The sequence below is a fragment of the Balaenoptera borealis genome, assembly GCF_965194805.1.
Source record: "Balaenoptera borealis genome assembly, chromosome: 3".
Taxonomy (NCBI): domain Eukaryota; kingdom Metazoa; phylum Chordata; class Mammalia; order Artiodactyla; family Balaenopteridae; genus Balaenoptera; species Balaenoptera borealis.
This window is the reverse complement of record NC_138866.1, coordinates 36488816-36513674: the sequence shown is the minus strand read 5'-3', so window position 1 is coordinate 36513674 and position 24859 is coordinate 36488816. Positions and strand designations below refer to the sequence as shown.

General features: G+C 56.5%; 1 protein-coding gene across 19 annotated transcripts in view; it reads left to right on the top strand.

Annotated features, from left to right (window-relative positions):
• The window catches only part of PLEKHG3 (pleckstrin homology and RhoGEF domain containing G3), a 65681-nt gene that overhangs the window by 20042 nt on the left and 20780 nt on the right, over positions 1-24859 (top strand). For 6 of the 19 annotated variants that reach the window (XR_014242960.1, XM_082386433.1, XM_082386434.1 and 3 more), the window contains exons 2-18: positions 7839-8222; positions 9383-9480; positions 10689-10758; positions 11032-11078; positions 11187-11337; positions 11429-11560; positions 11784-11966; positions 12106-12270; positions 12530-12616; positions 12835-12868; positions 13216-13308; positions 16213-16302; positions 16759-16797; positions 17236-17255; positions 17714-18070; positions 18535-18648; positions 20755-22147. Coding sequence is in view for 18 of the 19 variants with exons in the window: in XM_082386433.1 (XP_082242559.1) it covers positions 7839-8222; positions 9383-9480; positions 10689-10758; positions 11032-11078; positions 11187-11337; positions 11429-11560; positions 11784-11966; positions 12106-12270; positions 12530-12616; positions 12835-12868; positions 13216-13308; positions 16213-16302; positions 16759-16797; positions 17236-17255; positions 17714-18070; positions 18535-18648; positions 20755-22147 (3457 nt within the window). In the remaining variant the exon portion in view is untranslated. Of the gene's footprint in view, positions 1-3017; positions 3476-7838; positions 8223-9382; positions 9481-10688; positions 10759-11031; positions 11079-11186; positions 11338-11428; positions 11561-11783; positions 11967-12105; positions 12271-12529; positions 12617-12834; positions 12869-13215; positions 13309-16212; positions 16303-16758; positions 16798-17235; positions 17256-17713; positions 18071-18534; positions 18649-20754; positions 22148-22593; positions 23974-24859 lie in introns of those variants that run through there. The other 13 variants (XM_082386445.1, XM_082386441.1, XM_082386430.1 and 10 more) reach the window with 10 other exon arrangements.

Below are 24859 nucleotides of genomic sequence, written 5' to 3'. Positions count from 1 at the left end.
AGCCGAATTGCTTTATGTTTGCCCTTATGATATCATGGTCCGAATGTATGTTGGGATCGTAGATGATGGATGATTGGTGGGGTGAGTGTGGAGTTGGGAGGGGAGGGTTAGGTCATGCTGGTTCACCAGGTTTAACCCATATCTTTATTATTGATTTGAGATGTAGGTCACCTTTTGTAGGCACACATCAGAAAAATCTCTTGTCCTGGTGCTGTGGAGCAGATAGTAATTCATCCATCCTCCTCGTCGCTACCATTTATGGAGGGTTTACTGTGTGTCAGTTGTACAAATTGCTCTACTTGTATCATCTCAATCTTGGAGACCAGTGAGGTTGGTAGTATTGCTGTGCTCATTTTACAGGTGAGGAACTTGAAGCTTGGTCAGGTCAAGTGACCTGCCCAAGGCCACACACAGCCAGCAAAACAGAGGAGCTGGGGTTCAAACCACGTCTGCCTGACTCCAATGCCTGTGAATCCGTTTAGTGCATTTAACCTCTGCTCTGCGGACTCCCACGTACTCACGTACTTGCTCATTCTCTCCTTCTCTTCTGACAACTCAGATCTAGTGGGCCCCTCTGTTGCCACTTGCTTCCAGCTGAGATTCTCCAATGCCTTTGAACCTGTTGCAGTAGTAAGTGCTGCAACTCTTGAAAGTGTGGTTCAAGCCAAGAGGACTCAAAACAAGCAGCCCCTATAGTGGGTATAGGGGGGCAACTAGATGGCTAATTTGTAGCGTTGGGTCCCTGAATTTTGCTGATAAGGAGGGTTGGTCCTGTGAGCCTTTCTGACCTAGAGATGAGAGAGGTAGGGCCTCTGGGAACACTGGAGGTGTCTGATTTCTAGCATAGCCTTTAGCTCCTCCATCTTCTGGGGATATTCTGTCTGTGTCATTTTACAATTACAAGTTGTGCTGGGAGCAAGCTGACCTACCCTGGCTGTGAGCAACAACAATTTCTAATCAACAGTAATTATTCTCATTTGCCTTCAGTACGTGTTTCTGTGAAACCTCCTGGTGGACTGCTTTTCCTGGGGTATTTGTAGGGCCATTTTATTGTAGTCCCTTCTCCAAACTGCAAAGTGGTCCCTTGGCCACTTTCCCCTTCTCCCAGTTTTTGTGGCTGGTCACTTAATATGTGGCATGGCAGGGCAGCTGTACCCCTGCTCCAGTCCCTTGTCTGGGGCGTAGGGTACGGGACTGCTGGGGTGAATGAGCAGTCACTGCTCCTGTGTGCCTCTTGGTGGGTCGGAAACTTGCTGGCAGTGACTAACGTGGAAACTCATTAGACTAGGAGGAACTGGGTCAGGTCTTGACTTTGACTACTGTTTATCTTTCACCTGACTGTGGGAGTGCTCTAGGCACAATCCCGCAGGAATTTATTGAGCACCTAGTGTGTGCATTGCCTTCTGGGGGTGAAAGAAGGCCCAGCCCACTGGGTTTTATTATCTAGTCTGGAAGGAAAACTTGCACATAAGAACCCCCTAGGACCAGTGCTTTATGTGATACTCAGGCTCATTAGAGTTCAAAGAAGTGCATGTGTATTAGTGTCCCATGGCTGCTGTAACAAACTGCAAACTTAGTGGCTTAAAACAGCACACATTTATTATCTTATAGTTCTAGAGGTCAGACGTCAGTCTGGGCCTGCATGGCTATGTTCCTTCTGGAGGTTCCAGGGAAAAATTTGTTCTCTTGTCCTTTCCAGCTTCCTGAGGACGCCTAGATCCTTTGACTTGGGGTCCCTTTTCTCCATCTACAAAGCCAGCAGCCTAGCATCTACCAAACTCTCACTCTCTGTCCCTCTGCTTTTGCTGTCACATCAGCTTCTGACTCCTGCTGCCTCCCTCTCATAAGGACCCTTGTGATTACATCAGACCTACCCACATAATCTAGGACAATCTTCCCCATCTCAGGATCCTTAACTTGATCACATCTGCAAAGTCTCATTTGCCATATAAGGTAACGTGCATAGGCTCCTTATATCCAGGGATTAGGATGTGGATATTCTTGGGGGAGAAGCATTATTCAGTCTGCAACAGTGCGTGTGTTGGATGGGTTGGTGATGGTTGGGGAGACCTTTCTGAGGGAGATGATTTGACCAAATTTGTGTAGGGAGAGAATGTCTGGGACACCTTCCAGGTTTGAGAAGCAGCATGAGCAGCCGTTGAGCTTGTGGGTGGTGGGGACAGTGAGGTGTGGGTGAGTGGTCCTCCCACTGAAACGAGATGCCAGGGGCTTTCCTTTCCTTCCAAGGCTAGGCCGAGGGAGTTTTTTGGACTTCAGTCTGTATGTCCAGACTCCCTCCCAGAACTCAGGTGGGAAGGCTCTACTGGCAACCAGAGCCTTTCCTTCCTAGCAGCTGGCTCAGCCACACTTGGTGGCCCCTGCTATTCCTCGGTGGTGGGAAGAGGAATTCACGAGGGAAAAGGAATTTGAGCCAGCTGGCCTGGGTTTGGCTGGCCCAGAAACCCTGGTCACACTGTTCACACAGCCTCCGTGGCAGTCACGTTGCTCACATTGAACACAGTCCGTCCCTAGGGAGCCTTCCCTTGTCCTCCCTTAGGGTGCTTAGGGCCCCTGCGTCTCTGGGGAGGGACAGGAGGGTCAGAAGGAGAGGGGCAAAGGCCAGACCCTCTCAGGGATCCTCCCCATCCTCAGGAAAGCCTCGATGGTGTGGTGAGAGGTGTCCTCAGCTGGTATGACCTCACCCAGCTCTGCTCACCATCTGCTGGCCGGGGGAGCCGTAGGAACAGACCGGAGAGAGCCCAGCTTCTGTGGGGACAGCGCTGGGCAGCAGTGTGTCTGGAGTGGTGCTGAGCTGGATGTGTGTGTGTGTGTGTAGAACACAGCTGGCCTCAGGATCTCAGGGTGAGATCTCTGTGGAAGTTCACCTTGCTCCCGCCTTGTTTGTCTGGAAAACCTGCGGCTTTTCTCTGTTGCTTCCTTCTGGTGCCTCTCTGAGCAGATCCGGACAGTGCAGTTGAGGGGTTAGGGGGAAAGGCAAAGGCCTGTGGCTGCCCCTGTTTGGAGAGCCTTTGGATTATCTAGCAGGTGTCGGTAGTTGGGAGATGAAAGAAGGTCAGGAAGGAGGGCCGCGCAGCGTGCAGCCCCCCGAGGAGGGAAGGACTTGGCCCGCTTGCCGGTACCCGCTGATTCCCTGGACTTTGGAGCAGCTGCCTTTGGGAGACACCCCTCTCTCGGTTCCCGCCCGCCTCCAGAGCAGGTGTGGCGCTCTGCCTCTCGGGTGTGGGGCAAAGCGGGGTAGGTGAAAGGATGACGTCAGCCGCCTCCGCACCTGGACCCAGCCTCTCCGAACCAAAATGTTTTCTGGGGCGTCTCCAGAGCGCCGGCCTGCACAGCCTCCTCCCGGTCTCCTGCCTTCTCAGCCCACTAGACCCCGAGGGAGGGCCGGAAGGGAGTGTTGCTGAGTCCTGGGGACTCCCTAGGACCAGAGAAGCAGAGGTTCTCCAGAAGGTTCCAGGTGAGTTCCCCTCTGGGACCGTTCTTTCTGAAGCTGGCGGTGGGCTCAGGGAGCAGGGGCCTACTGCCTTAGTGACAAGAGGCCTGAAGACAGAACCTGGGGGCTATGGTGGGGTTTGGATGGTCACTTTTTTCTGTTGGAGGCAGGAGGCTAGATCAGATCGGGGGCACGGTGCTGAGGCCTCGCGGGGAGGAGGGGGATATGGGACTTGGCTCCGGTCAGCTGTGCTGGGAATCCAAGGGGCCTGCTGCAGCCTGCTTGCGTTCCTGCCCGGGGATGTTCAGGGAAGGTCCCGGTTGGTGGAGCCAATAACCTGGAGAGGTGTGGGTGGAGGAAGGGTGTGGATTAAATTTAGAAAAAGTTTAAAAAAAAAAAAAAAGGAAACTGATCTCCCTTCCTCTCCTGCGCCGCGACCCTTAAAGGTGCATGTCTGAGCAGCTTATTGGGCCCATCAGAAAGATTTTACAAGACCCTATCAAAGAGAGCTTCCCAGGTGTGGGAGATACAGAGTTTTCTAGAAGACTGACTCACTGACTGATGATTGACTGGATTGATTTGTGTTGAAAGATGGAAGAGATCACTGCGGAGCGATACTTAGGGAACTGGAGACTAGTGTGACAGAACGGGGTGGGCGTGGACATCTGACTTGGGGTTTGGCTGCTGTCTGTTAACTTTCTCTAGGCGCCCACTGCCCCAGCGGACAGTGTCTTCCAAGATGAGTTTGAACACCTGAGTTCTAATCTTTGGGGCTATGGGGTGATGCTCCGTGGAGAGGAAGGAAAGATTGCCTCCGCCCAGGAACACGTGGGCCAGTGCTTCTGCCGTCTCTGTGGGAGCCTGAACTACACACACAGTAATGGTTGGATTGGGCTTTTAGGACCAGAGTGCACTCACATTAGGTGTGATGTCTCTTTTCCCTCTCTATCTAATGGTGTCTGCTAACAGTGCCACTTAGACTCTGCCTTGTCTGCTCTCACTGCCCCATTTGCTGTTCATCCCTCCCTTTCTGGGTCTCTGTGTTCTTTTCCAGCGAGTCCTCCTGCCCAGGAGAGAGAGAGAGAGAGCCTCGTGATCCTAGGTCTCCTGGTCACTGTAGGGCTTCTGTTATCATCCGAGCAGTTACAGTCCGATCCCGATGCCCTCGTGCTTCTTCCCCTCTCTGTGACCTGCAGTCCTTTGACCTGGAATCTGTATTTTTCTACATTTTTCCAAGGAAAGGTTAAATGGGCAAATGTCACATAGTAGGAGGTCTAGAAATAGCCTTAAGGAATCTTAACTCTCTCTCTTTTTTTTACCTCCATTGGCCTTTGTGGGATAAGTGAAATGTCATGTTAAAAGCCCTGACCTTTATGTCTTAATATGTCCCCCGTGGCTTATGCTGAGGCAAAGCCACGGCATCCAGGGCTGTGACTAATCCTTTGCTGTGGTTCTAGCTGGTGTGAAATCCATCAGGGAGGCAGCCAGCAGCGGGCAGGGGCAGGAGAGCATGCACACTGAAGCCTGAGTGCCTGAGTCCAAATCCAGGCTCTACTGCATGCTACTTCTGTGGCCTCAGTTTCTGCATCTGTAAAATGGGGATAATAATAGTACTGACCTCATAGAAATGTTATGAGATTAAAAGGTCTTGTTATGTCTACAGCACTTGGAACATTTTTAGCTGTTAGTCATTATGCTTTCTTTTAACCCCAGGAGGATTTGAGCATGGACACTACTTTGAAAACATGAGCTTGGTTTGCAGGCAGATGTCTGTGTGCAACCAGAGAAAATTTCTCCAAGTAGAAAAGATGTTTTAGTTCCTGGGCTTTTGAAGTGTGCTTATGTTGCACCCTATGGCAACGGGGCCCCTAAAGAGTGACCCTCAGAAGGTACCCTTTAGAGATAAATCTCCCTGAGAGTGTGTGTGTGTGTGTGTGTGTGTGTGTGTGTGTGTGTGTGTGTGTGTTGGGGGGGGGGGCTGTGACTAATCCTTCACTTTAAGGCCGCGACCTGGCCAGCTGTGAAATCCATTAGGGACTTGGGCCTTTTCCGTTTAGCATCCCCATAGGGGCTGACTGATCCCAGGTTTGATCTGGGAAAGGTCTTAGGCCGTTAAGTCCCTACCCCGTTGTTCTAGCTGGGATTGACAGGCCTGGGGGGCTGAGGGGGAGAAGGGGTGGAGGGGCTGGGGTGTGCCTGACAGTGCACGTGCTTTGAAGGACACCAGAGTCCCACAGGGCTGGGCTTAAGGGCTGGGGCGGAGTTTGGGTCTTTGTCTCTCTTTGTGCTGAAATGACACGCCGCTGGTGGGTAGAAATGACTAGCTGGTTAATCTTAAAGGCTCTTTTGAGGAGGTAGGAAAAAGCAGCGGTGCTGCATTTCCCAAGGGGCTCTCCTCTGAGATGCTCAGTTTCACCAAGATGATCCTGTTAATTAATCCTTTCAATGCACCTGGAGGGAGGGAGAACGCTGGACTGGCCCCAGTGCTGCCACTGTGTCCTCATCTGCAAAATGAGAGGCTCACATAGAGCACCTCGGAGGTGACCCCGTCCCCCAGCTGAGACATGCAGTGGGAAATTGCTGTGCTTGAGAGGGTCCTTGCTGGGCTAGCGTGCATGGCAAACAGGTCTCAACGCTCCTGACTTTAGCTCAGTAGTAGTACATTATCCATTTGCCAGATCACCTTTTAAGGCCCCTGCCCTTAGGTCACTTATAGCCTAGGGCAGGGGGTCTCACACAGTGAGTGCTACAATAGGGGTACCCCTGGGGTGCTGTAAGAGTACATAGAAGGGGACCCCAGGATTGGTTTCTGGGGATGTATGGGGGGTGGCTTCTGAGACCCAAGGGTTGGTATAAGTGACACAGGTTGGGGGGCCGTATGGCATGGGGTGGATGGGGAGGAAGTAATGGCCAGGCAGAGAGAACATTTGCCAAAGCCAGAGCCCAGGGGTGCTGGCACAGGTAGGGACACTGGTTCCAGGTCGGGGCACAGGCACAGAAAACCAGGGGGCAAATTCAAGGCTGCCAGAGTGATGGTACCTTCTAGACCCTTCTCCTCATAGCTCTAGCCTGTGATCTAGTAGCTTCTGATCCTTAGAACTAGGGGTGGAAGTCTTTGGGGCAGTAGAGGTGAGAGGGATGCTCTAGAACATTTTTCCTGTGAAAACAGCAATCAAATGAACATTCTGGAATGTGGTGTTGGTAAGCTCTGGTGCTCTGGGATGGGGTTGGAGTGTCCTTGACCTTCCCAAAGCCCACAGCCACCACCCCACCTCCACAGACTTGCTGCTCCAGGCTGGCCTACCTGTGAGCCACAACATCTGCTTAGGGAATAAAGTCCACCTGAGGCTATGTTTGCCTTACCTGGGAGCAGTTTCCTGCTTGCTGTGCTGCCCTGATCTAGATCTAGCTGTGCTGAAGGGAACTTAGGGAGACTCATCCGTGGCTCAGCCCTGGGGAATTTCCTGTGCCCCTGGAGCCAGGATGAGTCAGGGACCTGTACAAGGGGCTGGAGCTGGGGCAGGGGGGGTAATGTGGGTTCAGCCTTTGTATCATCTCCTCTGCCTTCTCCGTCAGTATCCAGAAGGTTTCAGGTTCATAGTGAAGCCCCTGGTGGCCCCAGAGATTTTGCAATCCTGGGGAGCATCTTACCCTCTGGCACGTCGACTGTTAAGAGCCAGATCCTTGACAGGTGGACACTTGGGAAGTGCTTTTTGACAACTGCCATTATTACTGTTTTGATGGTTTATGGAGCCGTTGCTCTGTGCTGGGCACCAGGCTCAGAGCTGTACATCCAGCAGGTCACTGCATCTTCGGGGGCACAGCCCCGGGGTAGGTGGCAAGGAGCTGAGGCTCTGGGAAGCTCGGTACTTTGCTGGAGCAGAAGCACTGGGCTTCGGATTCCATCACAAGGCACCCCGGACCGCTGCTCTGGCAGAGATGCCCTCTCTGCTTTTCTGGGGCCTCAGCTTTCTGAGCCCTTTATTGTTACTGGATGTGGTCCACCTTTCGTCCACCGTGGGAAAGACTGAGGTGGAGCTCTTGCAGTCAGGCAGGAATGTCGCTTGGGTATCCTTGCAGATGCTCATACAGTCTGAAGGCAGGGACCTCCTTGAGATTCAGAGCTGTTGCTTTTATAATTGTGGTAAAATACACATAACATAAAATTCTCATTTTTAAGTGTTCAGAGGTATTAAGTACATTCCCATTGTTGTGCATCCATCGCCGCCATCCATCCGTAGAACTTTCATTACCTTGCAAAACTGAAACTCTGTATCCCTTAAACAGTAACTCCCCATTCCCTCCTCCCCCAGCCCCTGGCAGCCACCCTTTTGCTTTCTGTTTCTGCAAGGATTCCAGAGGTTTGCCCTTTGTCTGTCCCGCCCAGAACCTCCCCGGAGCGCCCCCACCAGGCAGCAATGCCAGAATGCCCGTCTCTGCCTCGCTCCACCAAGATGGCAGCCAGGAGCGGCCGGTGAGCCTGACCTCCACCACCTCCTCGTCGGGCTCCTCCCGTGACAGCCGCGGGACCATGGAGGAGCCCAGCGGCTCCGAGGCTTCGGCCGAGAACGGGGCGGGCTCCCCGCGCGGCCGGCGTCTCCCCAACAACAACAACTCCAGCAGCTGGCGGAGCATGAGGGGGCCCCTGTCCCCTTTCAACAGCCGGGCGTCGGTGGCGCCTGCGCACAAGCTCAGCTACGTGGGTCGAGTAGTGCGGGAAATCGTGGAAACGGAGCGCACGTACGTGCAGGACCTGCGCAGCATCGTGGAGGTGAGTCTCACCCCTCGACCCCCGCGGGGCTTTGGAGCTAAGGTTGGGAGGGGACCCCCCGTCTCCTCTACGACTGGGGCTGGCCTCTGGCTTCGGGTGGCCCAGCTCTCGCGCATAAACCCACTTCCACCCAGGGAAGGAAAGTTGTCCCTGACACGTTTGTCTCCAGGAGCTGCTTCCCATGGAGTAGTGGAGAGCCTCACGGCTCTGGCCCCGGGAAGCCGCTGGCTGCTCACGCTGCCTTATGACTTGGGGTCCAATCAGTAGCTTGGGCCAGCAGAACTTCTTGCAGATGCTTGGGGCGTAGGCACCCCTGATAGGGAGCTGCGACAACTGTGCTTAGCGGAGACTGAACCGCAGTGAAGAAACTGGCTCTGTACCCCACCCAGCCCACGCCCAGATTCCTGCCCTGTTGTTTCCTGCTTACGGGGTCTTGGGCACCTGTGTAAACCACCCCCATAGCCCCCAGCCTCAGGTTCCTCATCCATAAATTGAAGATGCAGGGCCTCGCAGGGCCATGTACGTGTGTTTTACACTGGGAGGCACACTGGAGGAGGTGACTGTGTGAGGGAGCTGTATTCATTTCCTAGGCCTGCCTAGCAGACAACCACAAACTGTGGTTTAAGGCGCATTAGTTTATCCTGTCCTAGTTTATGAGGCCAGAAGTCAAAAATCAAGATGCTGGCAGGGTTGGTTCCTTCCGGAAGCTCTGAGGGGGGGAGCGCGTTCCAGGGCTCTCTCCTAGCTCCCGGAGGTTGCTGGCAACCCTTGGTGTTCCTTGGCCTGTAGATGTATCACCCCAATTTCCGCCTCCGTCTTCACATGGCCTTCTCTGTGTCTCTCTGTGTCCTCCTCTTAAAAGGACACCAGTCACTGAATTTAGGGCCCACCCTAAATCCAGTATGGTATCATCTCAAGGTCCTTAATCGTTACATCAGCAAAGACCCTATTTCCAAATAAGGTCACATTCTGAGGTTCCAAGTGGATATTAATTTTGAGGGGGAACTATCCAGCCCAGTACAGTAGGTGATGTCTGTGAAATTGTGTCATAGCTGTAACATGCAGTACAGAAATGAGATGTGGCTGGGGGAGGAGAGGGAAGACGGGAAGGGACAGGATCGTGCCTGGGGGGCTGGGCCCTGACGCCTCACTCCACGCAGGACTACCTCTTGAGGATCATTGACACGCCTGGGCTGCTGAACCCGGAGCAAGTCAGTGCCCTCTTTGGGAACATAGAAAGCATCTATGCACTGAACAGGTATGGAGCGGGCCTGACACGCACCATGTTCTGCCTGTGAGGCCCATCTCAGGGCCTAGGGAGGAGCCCCAGATGTCCCTGGTCTCGTGGGCTGTGACACGTGGGCCAGGGTCTGATCTCTGAGGGTGGGGAAGGGTGGTCCATCCCTGTACAGTGGTATAGTTAGCTCCCTGCAGGAGAGAGGGCCTGTGGGACCGTGTGCCCTGGGGCTGATGTGCTTCCTGTCAGGCAGGGGAGCTCATTTGAGGCCGTGTTCATGTTGGGTCCAGCCTGGGCCAGCGCCCCTCAGAGGACTGCTGAACCCTTGCACGTGATGCTCTCCCCCCTGTCCCTTCATGGCCCCTTTGTCCCTCTCATCTTGGGCCCCCAGTGCAGATGTCTTCGTTTCTTCTCCGCCTTCCCACTGATTCCGTGGGAAGTCGGGGCTCCCTGGAGGTGATCTGACCCATTAGGGGAACACACAAGCCAGGCAAGGCACGATGAGGGAGGCCGAGCGAGGCCTGGCGAGGGGCTGCTTCAGGGCAAAGGGGCTCCACGAAGATCACACATGAGTGGCTCCCGGGGCCCCCAGACTCCCCAGAGAGAGGGCACTGGTCCGGAGAAGCAGAGCTTGTGGGGACAGCATTGATAGGACAGGAGGAACCTTACCCCAGGTGCCTTAAGATGGGCAGAGGGACTTCCTGCTGGGCAAGCTGGGAGGGCAGACAGAGGCGAGACTTAGGCCGGGGGAGGGGGCGGGGGGGAGTTGGGCAAAGAGGAGCACAGGAGGGGAAGGCAGGGGGAGCACTGGGGTTTCCTGTAGAGCCCGCATTTAAGAACAAGCAGTGCTGGGAGACTCTCCCGGTCTCTCCCCTTTCCTGAATCCTTCTGAACTGGGGGCCTTGGTTTCTTTGCGAGTTCTCCCTCTCTCCTTCCCCCTTTAATGTCTGCTTTTGTGTGTTTGACCCCTGCCTGCAGAGGAGCTGTGTCCCCTCCCGAGGTGGGTACTGGTGTCCCTTCTCCCTCTCCTGCTTGTGGAGCGCATGGCTCTTTTTTGTCCCCCACCTTTGCAGTGGTGCTGGATACTTTCTGTGTTGGCTGCCCCGGGCAGGGCTTGCTGACACCAGGGCTGGCGTGTGTGTGGGCACCAGGAGGGTGGGGAGGGGGTGTAGTGGTGACTGGAGGCTGCGAGCGGTCCGGGGTCTGACGACCATTCTCCCCTTACCCAGCCAGCTACTCAGAGACCTGGACAGCTGCAATAGTGACCCGGTGGCTGTGGCCAGCTGCTTTGTGGAAAGGGTAAGAGGGGCGGGGTCCTTGCCGCCATCCTGCCTTGCTGGGGGCCTCTCTCCACGGGAAGTGCTGAGTGCCCGGCCTCAGATAGGAGGGGCATTTGGGGTGGAGTCCGGGGCTGCTGGGTGGATGGCATGTCCGAGACAGATGGGTACAGAGATGGATCTGCAGATGCTCGGCGAGAGTGTGCTCTGGGGGCCAGGGGCATGTGTCTGGTACACCCAGGTTTATAGTCAAACGGGAGTCTCCCTGAAATTACTATTTTTGGTCTTTCTTTAGAGCCAGGAGTTTGATATCTACACCCAGTATTGCAACAACTACCCCAAGTGAGTAATTAGGGTGGAGAGGGGAAGCAGAGCCATTTGGCGAGTCCAGAGCACCCCACCTCCCCACGCAGGCCTTCCCCTGATGACGGCCCCTTCCTCCACTCCCAGCTCAGTGGCCGCCCTGACCGAGTGCATGCAGGACAAGCAGCAGGCCAAGTTCTTTCGGGACCGGCAGGAGCTGCTGCAGCACTCACTGCCCTTGGGCTCCTACCTCCTAAAGCCAGTCCAGCGCATCCTCAAGTACCACCTGCTACTCCAGGTAACCCAAGGGTCCTCCCGAGTACACAGGGGCCTGAGGGAGGGGCAGGGCCCTTGAGTCTGGGCTGCCTGAGCCCCTGTCTCCCTCACAGGAAATCGCCAAACATTTTGATGAGGAAGAGGATGGCTTTGAGGTGGTAGAGGACGCCATTGACACAATGACTTGCGTGGCCTGGTACATCAATGACATGAAGAGGAGACATGAACACGCAGTCCGGCTCCAGGTGCTCTGGGGCTGGTAGCTGGAGGGACAGGCAGGGGTGGGGCGGGGTTTGGAAGAGGGAGTACGAGCTGAGGGGTGGTGTCGGTGAGGACGGGCTTCTCTGGGGGGAGCCCTTGGTGCAGCATGTCTCTGCAGAACCCAGGCGGTGGCTCCTGGGGCCCTGTGTGGTCCCCAGCAGGGTCTCGAGCACCCTGACCCTGGGGGTCGGGGATTCGCTGCTGCAGGAGATTCAGTCTCTGCTCATCAACTGGAAGGGGCCAGACCTGACCACCTATGGGGAGCTCGTCCTGGAGGGCACATTCCGCGTGCACCGTGTGCGCAGCGAGAAGACCTTTTTCCTCTTTGACAAAGCACTGCTCATCACCAAGAAGCGGGGAGATCACTTTGTCTACAAGGGTCACATCCCGGTAACGAGGCCACCGCCATCTCCTCTGCCCCCTTCCCACCTTCCCGATGGCCGGGCTCCACTCCATGTCCTCTTCACTGGACCCCGGGTTGGTGTGGACGCAGCTCCACCCTTAAAGATTACTCTCCCTGCCTCCCCAGATGGTCTTGAGGGGCTGGGGCCCCAGGTCAGCTCCCCGCCTCGTGCTTGACTGCCCTCTCCCTCTGCCCCAGTGCTCCTCCCTGATGCTGATTGAGAGCACCAGAGAATCCCCGTGCTTCACCGTCACACACTACAAGCACAGCAAGCAGCAGTACAACATCCAGGTGAGCGGCGGGCTGGGGCGCGGCTGGGGACGGAACCCGCCCCCTCGCTCGGCGGCGTGAGCCTCAGGGTCTCCCTTTGGAAGGTAGAGGTCGTTGTGGGCACCTCTCAGGCTCGTGCTGAGGAGTCAAGGTAACCTCACAGAGCCCCCAGCACAGGCCCTCTTTTGCCTCTGCCCTCCTCGGCGGAAGCCCAGCCCGCGCTGGATGGCTTCAGGCCTGTCGTGATAACCCGCGCTCCCTCTCCCTTGGGTCCTCCCAGGCCAAAACTGTGGAGGAGAAACGGAGCTGGACTCACCACATCAAGAGGCTCATCCTGGAGAACCACCATACCACCATCCCCCAGAAGGTGAGTTCCCAGGGCTCCTGATGGGGTACAGGGAGAGGGTCCCTCAGAACCAGCTCCAGGGTCCACTGGGGCCTCACCTTCTGGACGTTGGCCCCGCTGGACAGTGGGGATCAGTTCAGCGGATGCCACGGTCCTCGGTGCCGCAAGAGTGAGTCTGGGCCGAGGCAGAAACGGCACGTAGCAAGGTAGCAACGAGGTGGGTTTCCTTTCCCTTCCAGGCCAAAGAAGCCATCTTGGAAATGGATTCCTATTGTAAGTGTACCCTTTCTGCCTGCTTTGTCCCTAATGGTGCACATCTCTGGGTCAGACCTGGGGAAGCTTTGCCTGATACTTACATTCCAGAGAGCAGGGAGGATGGGGAGGCTCCTTCTGTCAAGACTGGGGGTCCACTGCAAGACTAGGGCTCAGTGCTGCTGGTGGCTGGGACTCTGTGCCTCGTGCTCCGAGATGGAAGAGGATGGAAGATGGAAGAGGAGGGAGCTCTGGAGTCTTGTGGCCTCTGGAGCTGGGCTGGGCGGCAGAGTTGTGGTCAGGAATGGGCAGAGTCCACGCCAAGGCTGATGGTATCCCAAAGGCCTGGTTGTCTCTCTTGGGTGCAGATCCCAATCGGTACCGCCACAGCCCAGAGCGCCTGAAGAAGGCCTCCCAGGATGAGGTGTCCAGCGATGTGCACCAGGGGCGCCGGCAGTCTGGTAAGGCAGGGGCTTTGTGGGCAGACAGGCTTCTTTTCAGGACCCTTGACCAGGCGGGGAACCTTCTGCAGCAGCATTTGGGGCTGGCTCTCACCCTCCGGAAATCCTGGGAAAGGGCAGGAGGGAGGGTAAATGGGCGTGTCTGTAGCATCCTGCCTTCCACGAGGCCCCTCTGGGCCCTTCCTGCCCACCCAGAGCTGCCCACCCAGGACAGCCCTCCTTTTCCAAGGCCCCCCTTCTTAGCTCCTCTGCGATCAAAACCTCCCACCTTTGCCACTTAGAATACTGGGAGTCAGCCAGAGTAACGCTCAGACGTCATGGATGGTCCCCAGCCCAGTTCTGGAACAGAGCAGAGGCAGGACGTGGGGAAAATGAGTTAGATTTTAAGTGGCACCAAATCCAGACAGGAAATATTTACTTTGAGTCTCAGGGAAAAGTTCTGCTTTCCTGGGTTTTCTTTCATGACTGGGCTTGCTGCTACGTACTTGGAGGTATTGGAATGAATCGTCTATTGAAAAGAGAAAACCTTGCTTTTATTCTCGGCTCTTGTAGTGATGAATGTGTGTGTTTTCTGCCTCGGTTTTTACCCTCGCCTTCAGTCGAGGCCCAGGGATGGATTTGGCTTCTGCCAGGCACTTGTCAAACTTACACATGAGGTGGGAGTTGGGGTGAGAACCATCTCAGAGACCCCTAGAGAGAAAGATTGAGGAGTGATGGGAGATATGTCCTGACTGGGATCCCCACAGTGAGTTGGGTTTGATTGGCATGACTCACGGGTCCTCTGAACAGCTGTGTGGATTGATGTATGGGCTTTGGTCTTCTGGAGGGTGGAGCCGAGCAGTCTTTGGAAAGCTTTTGTGTTTTCGTTTTGTTTGGTATTGCTCCTGATGGATCTCGAACCCTAGGCAAACTTGCCATGGTTGCAAAAGTTCTACGGTGCCATGTGTTAAAAGCCCCAAATTGGCTTACAGGGTCTTAGTTCCCCGACCAGGGATCAAACCCAGTCCCTTGGCAGTGAAAGCACGGAGTCCTAACCACTGGACCACCAGGGAATTCCCCTCCTTTCCTTTCTTCTCCTATAATTCTCCTGTCCGACATTCCCCCTTAACTTGCCATAGCTTTGAACTGGAACCTTCTGACACGTGGAGGTAGTCAGTAAGTGACTGTGGTGATGGTGGTAATAGTAATACTACCTGTCATAACATCAGCTTCCAAACTGCAGCAAGCAAGGCACTCAGGAAAGGAGCCGTTTCAGAGCTGAAGTTTCGACAAGGCTGAGATTTTAGCCTGTAAACACTAAGAGTTGGGTTTTGTTTGTTTTCGTGTTTTAGTTTTAATCGTTATGAAACAGACATCTTTCTAAAACATGCTTCATACGCTTGAGCCTTTTAAAATAGAGGAGGCCGACGCAGTTGAACTTTTCCCTTTCTGGAGTCGGTGTAGCAGCATCTTTGTGGCGTGTGAACAGCTCCATTCTCCGGGGCTGCGTGGGGAGGCGGGGCTGTGGGTTGCCATAGAGACAGCTGGCATTGAAGTGTTGTGTCCATCTTTACACTGAAGAGTGCTCCTTATCAGTCTTGGCATGCTTTTCTGTAGTAGCCCTTCCTTCTTCCCTCTTCTGTTAGAAATTAATCGATTTAATGTGTGAGAAGCATGTGTAAAAGCAGGCCAGTGAGTCGATGAGAGGGAGGATTCAGGCCAGTGGAAGTGCTTTAGGGCCTGCTCTCAGCCATCTACTCTGACTGCCTCTGGGCCTTTTCTGCTTCCTACTTCCAGAGAGCTGGGATGGACAGATAAGTACACTATATGGATAAGTAAGGTGTTGTTGTCATCATTTGTCAATTATTAAATATTCTTTTATTTTTTTTTAATTTTTTTTTTTTTTAATTCTATTCTTGTCTGCTTACATTCTTTTTTATGTATGTATGTATGTATGTATGTATGTATGGCTGTGTTGGGTCTTCGTTTCTGTGTGAGGGCTTTCTCTAGTTGTGGCAAGTGGGGGCCACTCTTCATCGCGGTGCGGGGGCCACTCTTCATCACGGTGCGCGGGCCTCTCACTATCGCGGCCTCTCTTGTTGCGGAGCACAGGCTCCAGACGCGCAGGCTCAGTAATTGTGGCTCACGGGCCCAGTTGCTCCGCGGCATGTGGGATCTTCCCAGGCCAGGGCTCGAACCCGCGTCCCCTGCATTGGCAGGCAGATTCTCAACCACTGCGCCACCAGGGAAGCCCCTCTTTTATTTATTATTTTATTTTTGGCTGCGTTGGGTCTTCGTTGCTGCACGCGGGCTTTCTCTAGTTGTGGCGAGTGGGGGCTACTCTTCGTTGTGGTGCGCGGGCTTTTCATGGCTTCTCATTGCAGAGCACGGGCTCTAGGCACGCGGGCTCAGTAGCTATGGCGCACGGGCTTAGTTGCTCCGCGACATGTGGGATCTTCCCGGACCAGGGCTCGAACCCATGTCCCCTGCATTGGCAGGCGGATTCTTAACCACTGTGCCACCAGGGAAGTCCGCTTATTAAATATTCTTGATTACAAGTTTTAAAATGAAAGAGAAGAGCATTTTGTATTTCTCACTTTAAAAACAATTGGATATCTACTTACCTCGATGCAGATAGAGTGTAGGTATGTGTGTGCCCATGCACATTTAGAAAAAAGGTTCTTCAGTTTGCTCTCCTGTCCAGGAACAGCTGAGAGACCTCAGTAGACTCTCCTTCTGGCTCCAAGTGTATAGTGGGCCTCCCACTGAATGCCAGTTGGTCAAGGGCAATATGGGCTAAGGGCAAGGTTCTGTAGAGAGGTTCCTTGAGACATGCCTCCCTATCTCAGGTCTGTCCCCAAAAAGGCGGGGTGCGAGGGGCTGACACCACCAGCCTAATGAACGTGTTTTGTATCCTGTCCCCAGAGCCTGGTCAGCTCCTGTACAACTGGGCGACCCTCCCCCGCAGGCAGCGAGGCTTCACGGTGCCAGGCCTTAAGGGCCACAGAAAGTCGGGTGCGACCTCTGCTTTCCAGCTGGGGTGCTGTGAAGGGGCTTGGCGCTGGGTGTAGCTAAGGCGCTCATGTGCTCCGTGCAGGGAAGGAAGGTGGGGCTTGCGGTGGAGCCAGGGCCCTCAAGAGAGGCTGCTCATTCTGAAGGGGGCAGCATGGGGCTGTGGCCCTGGAGCTGAGGGCCCCGGGCTGTGTGCTAATGCAAGGATGGGGGGGCAGGGCTGCTTCTTGGCTGTGGGTCACAGCAGAGTCCCCAGGTGGGTGGGGGCAGTGGCCCGGGCCCTGTCTCCCTGTGGGCTGGTCGCGAGGGCAGCCTCCTTCAGGCCCTCGGGCCGTGGGGGCCCCCGCTGGAGTGGACTTTGAGCTGGTGATGGGCGTGTGGCGCTGTGAGCGTGGGACCAGGGCCAGGCAGGGCTGCTTCAGGCCTGCTCTGACTCTGCCCGTTCGCTTTCCTCATCAGAGCCATCCAGACATCTGCTCAGGCAACTCAGCGAGAAAGGTGAGCGAGTGAGGGGTGGACAGGCATCCCCTTTAAGGTGCGCTCTAGGGCGGGGGTGAGAGGGTGAAGCAGGCGACCAGCAGGGTGTGGGCCTCGCGGACAGTTCAGAGGGGACTCTGCCTTGTTCTTCTCTGGAAGTGGGCCTCACCCCTTGCTGTCTGGGCTCCCCCTGCACACCTTGCACCCTGTCTCTCTGCCCTTGGGTGACAGCAGGAGTGAGTGACCGTGCCATTCTGCACCCCGGGCTCCCGGTCTGTCAGTCATTCCTTTGAAAGCCCGGGAGACCTGGTGAAGGTTCTGGGAGCAGGAGCCCCTGACGCAGTCTTCCCCGGGGGCTCTGGGCCTCAGGCCTCTGTGAGGGGGCTCTTCCTCCGGGTTACTGATCTCCGCTCCCCCTCCCCCTCGCCGCTGTGCCGGGACCCGGTGGTGGCGGAGCAGCCAGAGCAGCAGGGATGAAGGTAAGGCCAGGGGCACACGGGACTGTCTGGGCAGGTTGGGGGGCAGCCCAGGTCAGCCCCCATCATCTTCATTCGCTCAAACACCTGTCAAGCACCTACTGTGCACCAGGCTCTGTCATGAGGGTCACGGAGATGAATAAGCCGTGGCCCTTGCCCAGGGGACCCTTCTGTACCCTTTCCCTGGAGTGGCACCCTGGTGGTGGCCAACCCAGCCGGGATCCTCTCATTTTGCCCTCTCCCTGGGGCAGGCAGGCCTCTCTGGATCCTGAGTTCCTGACCAGACCCCAGTCCCAGCTTCCCACCTCGAGAACCCCCTGCTTCGCGTGGGAGCCTAGTGGAGACCAGGGGTTGGGTGTCTAGATGTGGCTTTCTCTGGGAAGCCTCCCCAGCCCCAGCTGCTGCAGGAGGAGGGGGGTTGCCCAGAGGCCTGTCACGAGGGGGCCTTGTGCTCTGAACAGCATGCGGGCAGTGTCGGCACGCTCCTGGACTTTGGACAGCCCCCCTGTGCTCGGGGCCTGCGGTCGGAGGCTGAAGGGGCTGCCCGGGAGGAGCAGGAGGAGGAGGAGGAGGAGGTGGTGGAGGAGGAGGAGGAGGAAGAGCAGGCCTTTCAGGTCGCTCTGGAGGACCTGGCAGGGCATGAAGGCAGCGAGAAGGGGGCCAGGCCAGAGCCCCCAGGCGAGGAGGAGGAGGAGGAGGAGGAGGAGGAGAGCCTGGCAGTGGCGGAGCAGGTAGCCGACTTTGCCAGCTCCCTGCTGGCCGCCCTCCACTGCTGGCACTATCGGGCCAACGCTTTACTTTTCTCCCGGGGCGCTATGGTGAGGTGTCTCTTTGATCTCCCCCTCCTCCTTGCATGCTCCCTGGCACGCGCATGCCCATCCGAGGGTCCCCTCCCCTGCCCTTGTCATCCCTCCGTCCTTGTTCCTTCCTGCCTGCCGTCAGCACTTCTTAACACCTTGCTCACTGTCACGCCCTGCTGAGCCCCTGGCATTCGTTGTTCCAGCACTGGGTGCGAACCAGCATGCTACTCAATGGGCATGACTAATGGGGCGGGGTGGGGGGCGGGGGAGAGGCCCGCACACAGGGAGCCACATGCCTGGCAGGGATTTCTGAGTCCCCAGACCTGGCAGTTCAGGCTGACTCTGGAATGGCTCAGGTCCAACGCTGGATCTCAACGCAGCCCACCCCCTTTGGGGCTCAGGAGGTGCTGCCAGGGTTGGGATGCAGAAGGGACCAGCTCCCCGTGTCCTGGGAGCTGACGACTACCCTCTGCTTGCTGCAGGGGAAGGGGCGCAGGGAGCCCGAAGACCCCAAGAGCTGCAGAAGGCCCAGCAGCCAATCTCCAACCACCGCTGAGAAGTGCCTGAGCTTTGAGTCTGTGTCTTCCCTGCCGGAGGTGAGTGGCCAGCAGGCGGAAGGAAGAGGCGCCTGAGCCCAGATCTCCAGCTCTGCAGATGGGGCTTTCAGGCATGGGCTGTCCCGTTGGGCCCATGGGGACAGGGAATCCCACTCCCTAGGACTCTCGTGCCCTCAGGAAGCCTGTCTGGCCTGTGGGCATGCGGCTTGGTGACCAATAGCCGCTTACTCTGAATTAGAAAAGGTGCCCCTTCCTTTGGGCAGATGCAGACTCTGGCCAAGGGGCACAGTTATTGGAAGTGACCAGATTATATGTCCCCTTGGCCAGGCCTCCTTGCACAGAGCATAAAGCTCTGCTCTGCTAGTGTGCCAGACATTTAAATCATGCCTGTCCCACCTGGCAAAGGAGTAAGGTGTTTATCTACTGGATACCTCCTATGTGCCTGATGTTTTATTTCTTCCTTCTGTTTCCTGACCCAGCTCTACCAGGGAGAACGAGACTCAGGTTAGGTTGACGTGCCTGACATTGCGCAGCTTCTAAGGGACAGAGCTCAGATTAGACTTGGGTCTGTGACCCAGAAGCCTGCACTGTTTTTCCTGCCACCCCACACTATCTGGGGGTTATGTGGAATGGAGTCCTTTGCTTTTGCAGAGTTACAAGGAAAAGTTCATGAGGCTTAGACCCCGGGGTGGGCCTCACAGCCAGGACATTGAGAAGCCTGGGTGACATTGGAAAAGAGTTCAGAATGGTGATGTCCGGTGATAATAGAATGTGAGCTTCATGTGTAATTTTATTTATTTATAAAATTTTTATTTATTTATTTAAAAATTTATTTATTTATTTTTTTTGGCTGCGTTGGGTCTTCGTTGCTGCGCGCGGGCTTTCTCTAGTTGTGGCAAGCAGGGGCTACTCTTCCTTGCGGTGTGCAGGCTTCTCATAGCAGTGGCTTCTCTTATTGCGGAGCACGGGCTCTAGGTGCACGGGCTTCAGTAGTTGTGGCTCCCGGGCTCTAGAGCGCAGGCTCAGTAGCTGTGGCGCACGGGCTTAGTTGCTCTGCAGCATGTGGGATCTTCCTGCACCAGGGCTGGAACCCGTGTTCCCTGCATTGGCAGGCAGATTCCTAATCACTGCGCCACCAGGGAAGTCCCCTCATGTGTAATTTTAAATATTCTAATAGTCACACTAAAGAATTATTTAACCCAGTTTTTCCAAACTACTATCATGTTAACATGTAGTGTTTTAGAAAGCTACTAATGAGGTATTTTGTACTTTTTTGGTATGCGGTTTTTGCAACGTGGACTGGCTACATTTCAGATGCCCAGGAGCCACGTGTGGCTGGCAGCCACTGTGTTGGACATTACAGGCCTAGCTCCTGGGTCCCTCTGTGCAGCTTCTAGACTAGAACGATTGGAATCAGGTCTGAGTCCTCGGGCTATAGAGTGTTATCTTGTGTTCTCCCTAAAGATTCCTCTGGAAAGCTGCCTGTACTGGCTGGTTTTATGATTCAAATGACCTTCAAGGTGGTCAAGAGAGAGTTGCCAACTTTGCCTCCTTCCTTGCCATCCGCTGCGCACATGCAGAGTCCTGCACAGGGGCGGAGGCTGGCTGGCAGGAGCCAGATCCCCATCTTTACCCTCTGACAGGATTCCAGCATGTGGTCCTAGTGCCCTCTGGATCCTGATCCACACGGAAGACCCTGACCCCTCAGGGAAGTTGTTTAGGTCCGGGGTTCAACCCAGAACAACTTCCATGTGGGGAGCTTCTGGGGCTTGAGGGAGCCGCCTCCCATCAGGCAGGGGAGTCCTGGTGCCGTGGCTCTGACCCCATGCCGCATGTTCCCACCTTGTCCCTGTACTTTCCAGGCAGGCTGCCACTGAGAGGTGCCACCACTTTACCCCATCTGCATTCCTAGAATCTTTCTTGGGTTTGAGAATGTGGACCCAGCACCCCAGCTGCAGGGTGACTAAGGGACATCCTCTCCCTAAGGACCTGCTGCCCACTCCTGAGTCATGCTCATTCTGATTGCCTGCAGTCCGAAACCGCAGCCCCTCTCACTAGGCTCTGAGCAGGCTGTGCTGTCCCCACATCCCCCCGGGTCACGTGAGGGAGGCTTTTGGCTCATATGAGCTCTTTGTGCCCTCCCAGGTTGAGCCAGACCCTGAGTCTGGGACAGAGCAGGAGGTGTTGGCTGCCATGGAAGGTCCCAGGACCGAGGAGATGCCCTCAGACACAGAGGCTCCAGAAGTCCTAGAAATGCAGCTTGACACCCACCAGCTGCTGCTGGGACTGGACCCCCCGGGTGACATGGTGGACTTCATGGTGGCCGAGAGTACCGAGGACCCTAAGGTCCTGAGCAGTGAGGACGAGGAGGAAGAGATGGGGGCTGCCCACGAGCCCGAGAGCCTCCTGCCTCCCTCTGTGCTGGACCAGGCCAGCGTCATTGCCGAGCGGTTCGTCAGCAGCTTCTCTCGGCGGAGCAGCCTGGCACTGGAGGATGGCAAGTCCAGCGGCTTCGGGACCCCGAGGCTGACCAGCCGGAGCAGCAGTGTGATCAGCCTAGAGGACAGTGAGAAGGGCCTGGCCCCCCGTGGGAGCACCACAGACTCCCTGGGCTCTCAGCTCCCTCCAGAAGCGGACATCAGTATGGAGGTGGCCGCAGAGAGTGACCCTTCTGTCAACGGGACAGAGCCCCAGAGCCCAGGCTGCCCAGCGGAGCCAGACAGGCCTTCCTGCACGAAGGAATCGAAGCTTTCTTCCCGAGACCGGCTGTTGTTGGACAAAATCAAGAGCTACTATGAAAGTGCAGAGCACCACGATGCAGGCTTTAGCGTCCGGCGCCGGGAGAGCCTCTCCTTCATCCCCAAAGGACTGGTGAGAAACTCAGTCTCCAGAATCAACAGCCTTCCCAGGCCAGACCCGGAGCCACTGGCTCCGCTGGGGCATAAGAGACAGGTGGGCTCGCGGGCAGCCTCATGGGCCCTCTTTGACTACCCAGGACCAGGCCAGGCTCGTGCTGGGGACCCAGCTCCCATCACAGATGCTGAGTTCCGCCCGTCTTCGGAAATTGTGAAGATCTGGGAGGAAATGGCGTCTCCTGAGGGGAGCCCTCGGAAAGGAGCAGGCCAAGGCCAGGCCAATAGCTTTGACCTGCACGAGCCCCTCTTCATCCTGGAGGAGCGTGAGCTGGGGGCCATCACTGAGGAGTCGGCCGCTGCCTCGCCGGAGAGTGCCTCCCCCACTGAGCCACCCAGCCCGGCCCACCTGGCCCAGGAGCTGAAGGAGCTGGTGAAGGAGCTGAGCAGCGGCGCCCAGGGGGAGCTGGTGAGCCCGCTACACCCCCGCATCCTGCAGCTCTCCCACGTGATGGACAGCCACGTGAGCGAGCGAGTCAAGAGCAAGGTCTACCAGCTGGCTCGCCAGTACAGCCTCCGGATCAAGGGCAAGTCGGTGACAGCCAGGCCACCGCAGCCGTGGGAAAAGGTGGCTGCCACCACCCCCCACCTGCAGCAGGAGGCTGGAGCACCATCTGGTGGCAGAGGTATGAAGGGGGTGGGGCGGAGGGCCCTGCCTGCAAGCCAGGGATGGAAGCACCTTTTAGGAGCCAGTTGGATTCTGGGAAAGTGACCCCCTAAAGGACTTCTACCAAAAAGAGGACTGGGGCGAGTCCTGGAGCTGGTCTAACGCTCAAGGCCAAGCTCCTCCTGTGGAGCAGAGGGCCTGGGGCCACGGGCCTCTGTTTTCCAGGAGAGCAGAAGCTCTCGTCTCTTCCTTTGACCCCTGACCCCACCCCACCCCCTTTTCTTCATTCTTCCCGTTTCCCTTTGGTAAGGGCGCCGTGGATGGTCAGTGAGGTTTCTCTCCCATCACACGCAAAACCCCAGCAACCAGCCTCGCCTGGAAGGGGAGTTGAGGTCAGCCCAGAGCCCTCATGTCCTCTTGCTCCCTCCTGCACAGGGATTCAGGCGGCTCGCTGTCTCCTCACAGGTAAGAGGAAACCAGTGCTGTCTCTCTTCAACCACGAGCAGCCCATGGCCCAGGAACACAGCCCGCCCAAGCCCGGCTCTGCCAGGGAGTTATCGCCACGGCGTTTCTCCTTCAGCCCCTCGGCCACCAGCCCGAGGACCACCTCGCCTGGGGCCTGGCACATCCCCCGAAGCCCCCTCAGCCCCTTGGACACCGAGACTTTCAACTGGCCTGATGTCCGAGAGCTCTGCTCCAAATATGCCTCCCAGGACGAGGCGCTCCAGGCCAAGGGCAGCCGGCCGCGCAACCTGCCCGTCAACCGGAGCCACTCGCTGCCGGAGAACATGATGCAGCCGCAACCGCCCCTGTCGGGGAAGGTGGGCCGCTGCTGCAGCCTGAACTCCAGGAGGGCCCCGGCAGGCCCAGGGGTCGCCCAGCCTCAGCCTCTGGCGGGGCCACCCCCTAGCGCGCCGGACGGAGGGGAGGCCCTGTACGTCACCGCAGACCTCACACTGGAGGACAACCGGCGGATGGTTGTCATGGAGAGGGGACCTCTGTCCGGCCCCAACGCGGGACTGGAGGCAGCCAGCGGGCGGGGACCGAGCTCACCAGCAGCCCAGGCGGGGCAGGGCCCGGAGTTCCAGGAGTGTGCAGAGTATCGGCCTAAAGAAGAGGGTCCCAGGAACCCGGCAGACCCAAGCCAGCAGGGCAGAGTGAGGAGCCTGCGGGAGAAATTCCAGGCCTTGAACTCCACAGGTTGACACTGAGTCCTGGGGGAGGGAGCCGCTGTGCCGAGGGACGGGGAGGAACGGTGGCATCCTCGCTCACAGCCTGGGCTCACCCTGCTCACCCGAGCCCCGCCCGGGGCCCTCAGAAAGGCCGCCCCTGGGAGAGCGCCCTGGGGCACCGGGCAAGGGCCTTCGCCTGCCATGGGCGCGCCAGTGACTTGCGAGCCCCTTTGCCCTCCGAGGCTGGTGTGGCTGCTTCCCTTGTATATATAGTTCTTCTCTAGTAAGAGGCCAAATAGTTAAGCTCATCTCTTCCCAGGGAGAGCGAGCCCTGCTCAGGCCTCCAGTGTCGCCTGGCCGCTGCCAGACTGAGGGCCCACCCAGGGGACACACAGGAGGGTGGCCTGGGGAGGCTTTGCTCTTTAACTGTGCCTTTTCTTAGGATCCGGGCAGGAACGAGGCCCATAATTTATTGCTTTCTACCCTGTGGTATGTTGGTGTGCTCGCGCGCGTGTGTGTGTGAGTGTGCTGTTGTTGATTTCCCTCCTGGGAGGAATGTCGTGGACTCCGTTCAGGTACTTTTGTGGGTTGTCTTGCTGGCCCCGTGGTTGTCACTAATGTACACACGTTTCGTTATTTGCCAATGGTGTAATAACCACTGCTGACCAACCAACCTGTGAGTGGTCTCCTTACTGGCGTCTGGCCGGGCTGGGGAGAGGTGATCGTGCCCATGCCTGTCTCAGGGGAAGCGGGACGTGGGCTTGTTGCTTCCACAGGCGCTCATTTGCAGCCATGCTCACGAAGCACAAGGCCCCAGGTGCTGGCTGGGGAGGCTGGGGCAGCAGGATGTGTGGGAGGGGACTTGTTCTGCTACTTCTGTTCCCACGGGCTTCTGTCTACCCACAGCCTGGCGTCCTGTCTGGGGTAAGGTCAGGGGGCACCATGCCAGCCTTTAGCTCTTTTCCCCAGGTGCCAAAGTTGGACTGAAAGGGGTGGAACATTTTTCTAACAGGCAGATATTTCCACGTCTGGTGCCTTTTATTCTCTCCCTCGCTAGCTCCCAGGAGACATCCTAGGGGGCAAGGATTCTTAACTTGGAGCCTAGAAATATCTTAAGTGGCTGGCAGTGTTGGGTGAGGGGTGCATTTTTTCTGGGATAGAGCCTCATTCTTCATTCTTATTCTCAAAAGTGTCTTTGATTCAAAAGGCGTAGGTCTGCCCCCTACCTCTGACTGGGTTTTTTGCCTTTTTTTTCCTTGGTGGACCAACCTTGTTTCACCCTGTTTCTTCTGGATGGGGCCTGGGAGGAGTGGGGCTGCAGGGCCAGGTGGTAGAGCTGTCTTGCAGGTCTTCTGACCTAGGAGGATGGGCTCAGCCTGAAGATGGGTCTGCTGAGTCTAATGAGGTCAAGGGAATATCAGAGGCAAGTAGAGGCCTTTCCTGAGCAGGAGCAGAGCAGGGCTGGCCCATGTTCTGCCAGCTGGTCAGAATGGTCTGTGGGCACTTGCACAGTCGCTGAGAGAGCTGGCTCCTACTAGACAAGTCTCTGATTGTCATGA